Below are 7,028 nucleotides of genomic sequence, written 5' to 3' on the forward strand. Positions count from 1 at the left end.
AGCTCAGGCATGGAGTGTCCACAAAACAGGAAGTAGCAAATAAAAGAGAAGGGTTTCTGGGGAGCCCCACATAAGGACTGGCACTATGACTCCAACTTGCTCTTGGGGGAGCCAGTAGCTAGATGATATTTCAGGGTACCTGCCGACCCTGAGATCTTCTCTCTTTTACTCCTGGAATAGCAACTACTGTAATTATCAATATTAATGAGCTTCTCTATGGGTTCGTTTAGGGAATAAGATAGAAACTGGTTTAAAAAAAATAGGTTCCCTAAAATCAATCATACATTTCTTCTCCTTTTTTTAATGGAATCACATTTCCCCTCATTTAACCTTCAACACATTTCTTGCCCTCCCCATTAAGGTCATTAAAATAAATAACAGTTATCAAAGCTAATGATACATTTTGACTTATCAGGCTCCCTGGAATTCCCATTGCTGGAGGGAACTAGGGATAATCCACTCCAAAACATCTTATCTTAATTAACTTTTTTTAAAAAGGTGAACACTTACTGCAAGTGTATCCAATGCATCAACAAGAGTCAATGAGTAGTTCCCTAGTACATCATTGATGTTCAGATTTGAACTGAAAAAGAAAATTAAAATTAAACAAAAAGACGTTATTTCGAAAGAGAAGACAATAAAACTAAACACCCATCAGAAACTATAATTGCCAGCGACTCTTATTTATTCAGGAACTAATTATGGGTGAATTAATACAGCAAAGGTCTTTCTACTCCAAAAGCAACACTTTCTATAGTGTCCATAAGTAGAATCGAGTCACAGAACTGCGGAGACACACTCGTACCAGAGTGGAAAGAATGTTCATGGGAAGTCAGGAGGTGAGTTATCTCCTCTCTCAGATTCAGGTTTATCACCATATACAATCTCTTTGGTCCTGTCCAACTTTAAAAAGCTCTCTTTTCATAATCATTAGGAACTAAAGGAGAGCCCTTGTCATACGACTCACCTGTAACACTTTAATAAAGAAATTCGACAACACAGTCTATTACACACAAAGTAAATATGTTCATTGACAGTGTCAATATTACTCATCTGCCCTATGGTTGGGGGTATAAATTAACTTCTTTACACCATTTCTTCATTAATAACTCATCCAAAGGGTCTCCATTATTTCCATTAATTCTGAGATATCATTTAACATGAACCAAAGCAGGAATTGAGGCCTTTCTCCCTTCTTAACTGGAGCTACAGAAACGTTTCTGCCACACAGCTCTCACCCCCATAATCTACAGCAATCTTCCATTCTGAAACAACCTTAAGAAACCAACTTCAGGATGACAACGAGGGTGAAGCTCCTCAGGCGCTGTATTTCTTTATAACATTAAAAAAAAAAAGTCAACAAAAACAAAAAAACTAATACATCTGGGAGAATAGGGATGAAGAACTAGTAAAATAAAGGACAGTTTGAGAAATTCTGGGGACTTCATTTATTTATTTGTCCCATTCTCAAAAACCCAGAAAATAAGTTCAGAAGCTTGGAAAAAATGATAGTAAGAGAAGACATAAAACAACCGTTTAAAGATTTTATTAGCAACCAAAGCAAAAAAGCTCCAGTTTTCTTTCTAGCAAGATTCATTGACATCTGCAGTCTTCCATCATATCTCAGGGTACTTTATCTGCTCCTTGGATCACCCTAATGGGTCCTTATCTCACTTTCCAGTGAGAGAAGCTTCTGGTGTATAGCACCTCTGCGTTGTGATGGCTTGCTGTGCTCTCTGAAAGGCCTATACCTCAGCTGCGGGAAAATGGGGCTTATGTGAAAGAGGCATAACAGCTCCAACGTCTGACTTTATTTGAACCCTCCAGTTGCCTTGTTTTATGCTGTTATGCCACCTAATCTAAAGCAAAGAATTTATAGTAAAATTTTAGATACTTTTTTTTGAAACAAGATATATATGGGGGCTATAGTCTAGGAACTAGGGTTATCTCATTTCCTACAAGCTGGAAAGTCAGAAAACTGCTTGGCTGGAAAATTGCACCTGTTTCTTCTATTTGTTGATTCTCTGGAAATAAACTTATGCAATAGCAAAAGGTCCCCTCAAAGCGAGAGCTGTGGATTCAAATACGCCTCTCAAGGGCAAGTGACAGCCAAAAAAGATACAAAAAGTGCAAGGGTTGCAGGAGGGGCTCAAAGGAGACAGGGAGATCCTCATGCCCAATTCTGCCAACTCAAGAATGTTCTGCTGCGTGTAAATATTTCACTATGTTGCTCTGCTGCTTAGAAACAGAGTGGGCTTTAATAGCCTGCCTCATCAGAAAGTAGCTCCCTCATCATGCAGCATCCAAGCTAGATGGTAATCAGGAGAACCACATGTAACTCCCCTCTCCTGACTCACACCCAGATCTGTGGCATGTGTCACTCTCTCCACTTGCACAGGCCCATGGGAGGAAGGTACTCACTGTGAGCACTGAACTCCTTTCCATGTTTTATCGTGCTTTGCCTTCTAATCTGTAACTAAAATAGACCTAGTTTTAAAATATTTCTTTTACAATGCCCAGTCACTAAAAATTGAGTTGCCACAGTAAAAAAAAAAAATTATTTGCAGTAACTGTGGGGTTCCTTCTCTCCACTGAGTAGTCAGACAAATCCTCTCCAAGATCTGGGGTATTCATTAGAACACTTTTAATTCTTTCTTACCAAATAATTGCTACATCCTCTTTCAAAATGTGCCAAAATAAGAGGGAAGTGGGAGTGAGGATGAAAGAAAAAAAAAATAAACACCATAAAACTCTCCTAGCCTAACAGCATGAAATTATTATGACTCCATTTATGCCAGCCCACTATGCAGGTAAGACTCTGGATTTGTTCTTCGTAGATATTCTTGTCAATGTCCAACCTCAGCTGGTATCTTTAAGTGCATCAAGCCAAGAACTCAATACCTTTCCCTGTAACCAGCTGGCTGAACCGCACAACTAAATGCTCCACTTACTTCACCAGGTACAAATGTTCATGGCATTCACCCCATTGTGAATTTTTAAAGTTCACCTCAAAACAGAAAAGATGGAGAAAACCATGGCCTTTGACAGAAAATTTCTGATTATGTCAGCTAACAAAATCAAACATATGTGTTTTTTAAAATTCCCACATATACTTAGCCTGTAACAGCTGTTCAGAAATCTACCTGGTGTGGTGTAGGCACAGAAACAACATAAGAAAGAGTCCCTGCGTTCAAGGGATTGATAATCAGGAGAGACAAGACAAAGGGAAATGAAGGTGAACGCACAACAGTACTCAAGTCTCAAACAAGGTTAAAATGTGGAATCGCAGCTCAAAGGAAAGGAATCAAAAGGAGAACTGAGTAAATAAAGGAGAATCATCTTCAGTTAGATGGCGTCACGGAAACAAGACGAGCCTGACTCTGAAAGAGGGCAGGATTTTCCAAAGAAAGAGGAATGCAGAGGAGGCCATCTTGAGCTAGGAGTACCTAAGCATTTGAGGGGCCAATATTTGTTTGGCTTAATTTGAAATTTGCTTTGTTGTTTTAATAGCAATACAGTTGAGAAGAAATTGAGAATGGTCACATGCCCAAAAGCCAGAACTATAGTTGACCATTCACAGGATTACAAAAATATAATGTCCACATTTACTCAAAGAAACTTTAAGTTTGGATCCTCCAACCCAAATTGAGGATGTGAGAAGAACTGACTTTGTATAGCTTTCTGTAGACAGAAAGATTTGCTCTTTTTAGAGTGTTCAGGTTTTATTTACTTCATGTTAACCCCTTACCTGACACCTCCCCAAGAACAAGTCACATGTACTTGAGGCAAGAAAGCTTGGAGCACACATGACTACAGAGAAAAGGTAAGAGTGTTTAGCACCGATATGTTCTATGTGTACTTTTTACATAATACTCTAATGGCAAATTCACTCTTGTTAAATGAATCGTTAGAATACATTTGATTTTTTTTAAATCTGGAAGATTTTTGGCTGGGCTTGGTGGCTCACACCTATAATCTCAGCACTTTGGGAGGCCAAGGTGGGAAGACTGCTTGAGGCCAAGCGTTCGAGACCATCCTGGGCAACAAAGTGGGACTCCATTTCTACAAAAAAATTTTTTTAAAAATTAGCCAAGCATGGTGGGGCACAGCTGTAGTCCCAGCTACTCAGGAGGCTGAGGCAGAAGGACTGCTTGAGCCCAGTGAGCTCAAGGGTGCAGTGAGCTATGATTGTGCCACTGCACTTCAGCTTGGGTGACAGAACAAGACCCTGTCAATTAAACAAACAAACAAAAAATATGAAAGTTTTTATCACAGATTATTTGGTTTGGGGATGTGAAGTACCCTCCTGTTTCAAAGCAAGCATGACAATATTCTGGTTCTAAACTTTCCTCAAGGCCTAGTATTCGATAGCATAACAGGAGGACTACAGTCAATAATCGTACATTTTAAAATAACTAAAAGAGTATAATTGGATTGTTTCTAACACAAAGGAAAAATGCTTGAGGGGTTGGATACCCAATTTTCCACGATGTGATTATTACGAATTGCATGCCTGTGCCAAAATCTCTCATGTACCCTATAAATATATACACCTAACTATGTATCCACAAAAATTAAAAATAAAATTATTTTAAATATTAAAACAAAAATAGCAAAGCCTGAGAGGAGTTAAATTAAAGGAAGGAGAGTACAAAAAATTAACTTTTCCCTTCTCTGTAAGAGGCAAGTGTGAGGAGTCTGCGCAAGGTTTCTATGGCCTCCTCAAAGACAACAAAGGTTTACCAACCAACAGGTCTACCCAGCTCAGGGCACAACCCTTCCCTAATGCCATCCCCACCTCCTCAATACTTCTAACACCCTCTTTCCAATAACACATCTGTCTCAAAGCAACCTGACCTTAACTTACACATAACCAAACCAATGCATAACCAAACCAAAACACTCATCAGCAGCCTTTCATTCTGAAATAAAAGCCAACGGCACACATGATACCACGAAGACCAGCAAGTTAAATCAACCACCACCTCACTTGCTGGGAAGGGACTCTTAAGGTTCTCCAGAAGCACTCTTAAGGTTAAGAAAAACATTAAAATGTCATCAACTCACTCTCCAAACCATCATATTCTCAAATGAAAGTGTTATCACAATTCCCCGTTAAACTGTTTTCAACTTGAGTCCACCCGATAAAAGGTAATCTGAGAAACAGTCTGTGAGCAAGAATAAAGGTACTTATTGAAAGTGCTCTCTCCCTTCTTGTAATACCAAAAGCACTAGTGGAAAAGCACAAATTAAGATCCAAAATATGTACACATACTATGATTGCCTATGTACAACATGGGTAGACATATGGGCAGGAACTAGTGGCAAAGATAAATTTAAAATAACTGGTGGAATTTTATGATGTTTTTCAAAATTTAATGATGTTGATTTAAAAAGAAAAAACATTAAAGCATGATGTAGGCTGACAAAAAAAAAAAAAAAAAACCACAATTTAGTGAAGTTTATTCCCCACCCCCAAAAAAACTGAGACAGAAAGAAAATACATTTATAGGTATAAAGTCCCCTCTAGTTAAGTGAGCCAAATAATTCATTGCTTAAAATCTGGAAAGGTCATGGCCGGGCACGGTGGCTCAGGCTTGTAATTCCCGCAATTTGGGAGACCCAGGCGGGTGCATCACGAGGTCAGGAGGTCGAGACCATCCTGGCTAATACGGCGAAATCCCGTCTCTACTAAAAATACAAAAAATTAGCCGGGGCATGGTGGCACGAGCCTGTAGTCCCAGCTACTCGGGAGGCTGAGGTAGGAGAATCACTTTAACCCGGGAGGCGGAGGTTGCAGTGAGCAGAGATCACGCTACTGCACTCCTGCCTGGGCGACAGAGAGAGACTCCGTCTCAAAAAACAAAAAATCTGGAAAGGCCAAAAACTTTTTTTCAAAATTTAATATTTTTTCTCAAAAAAAACTGAGATAGAATATACACTTATACATATAAACGCTATGGTTAAGCAAGAAAAACTCATCAGTTCTCTAGAATTATGAAAAGGCTCAGTCCTTTGCCTGGGATGTCCCCTTGCTTCGGTAGAAATCATGCTCTCAAACTGCAATTTAAAACATAAATGTGTAGATAACCACATCATTTAAAAAACCCAAGTCCGTTTAGTCTATAGGCTTCCTTATCAGAACCTAAGGACTGGACTCCACTGCTTTCCTCCAGGTGAAGGAAAACGCTTGCCCCAGACGGTGCCAAGACACGGAGCAAACCAACTCCTCCACTCCCATCTAGGGGAGGGGAGTCACCTATTTGGACTAACAGGGTCTATGGCAATGCACACTCCTTCCCTACAGGTAAGAGGTCCTTAGCTGGGTGTACTGCCCTCTTGGACTTTGATGTCAACAGCGGTGAACCTTGGAGCTCAGCCTTTGCAAACAAGGCTGGTGGACAGGCAGGGCTGGCTGACCTTCCCTGACAACCACGCCACCAGAGGGGGGGATTTATAGGACAGATCGCACAGGGTAATGACGTTGACAGTCAATTCAGCATCCAATAAATTTCACCTCAAGTATCTGGACCCCAAATGTGGGCCACATAGCTTCCCTCGCCACCACCTATCCTCAGCGTAAGCAGCAGCCCCTGTGAAGGAGAGGCTGTAACCCCGTTCTGCCTCAAACTCAATGGACGGCTTTGGAGAAGTCAACTCTTGGCTTTTTACACAGAAAGGACGTGGGTGTGGCAATCTGATGGAGGTGGGGGTACGGGGTAAAGACTTGTTCTGAAGCTGCGTCTACACGGGGAGCATGGAGATTTCATCTAGAGTTTATGCTCATCCGGAGGAGGGGCTCAAGATGGAAGTGGAAAGCCCTCCAAGCCAGCCCTTGGCACTGCCACTGTCCCTTCTGGTCCTGGACCTCAGTTTCCTCATGTATAAGACACTGAGCTGGACAGCAGTTCTGAAGTTTGGAGATTGCGGGAGAATCAGGAGAGGAAGGCCACCGGCCCACCCCGCACTCTCAAGCTCGGGTGTCTTCACAGGGACTCAGGCGGGACACGGCGCGGGGACGCTGCCCG

General features: G+C 41.1%; 1 protein-coding gene across 1 annotated transcript in view; it reads right to left on the reverse strand.

The window, feature by feature from the left end:
• EDEM1 (ER degradation enhancer, mannosidase alpha-like 1) overlaps positions 1-7,028 on the reverse strand; it is a 34,048-nt gene that overhangs the window by 24,361 nt on the left and 2,659 nt on the right. The window contains exons 2-4 of the mRNA XM_011965461.1: positions 3,749-3,810; positions 3,119-3,259; positions 511-583 (exon numbers count right to left, since the gene is read on the reverse strand). Of these exons, the coding sequence (XP_011820851.1) occupies positions 511-583; positions 3,119-3,259; positions 3,749-3,810 (276 nt within the window). The remainder of the gene's footprint in view (positions 1-510; positions 584-3,118; positions 3,260-3,748; positions 3,811-7,028) is intronic.

This window comes from Mandrillus leucophaeus, unplaced genomic scaffold (genome assembly GCF_000951045.1).
Source record: "Mandrillus leucophaeus isolate KB7577 unplaced genomic scaffold, Mleu.le_1.0 Scaffold727, whole genome shotgun sequence".
In the NCBI taxonomy this organism is placed as follows: Eukaryota; Metazoa; Chordata; class Mammalia; order Primates; family Cercopithecidae; genus Mandrillus; species Mandrillus leucophaeus.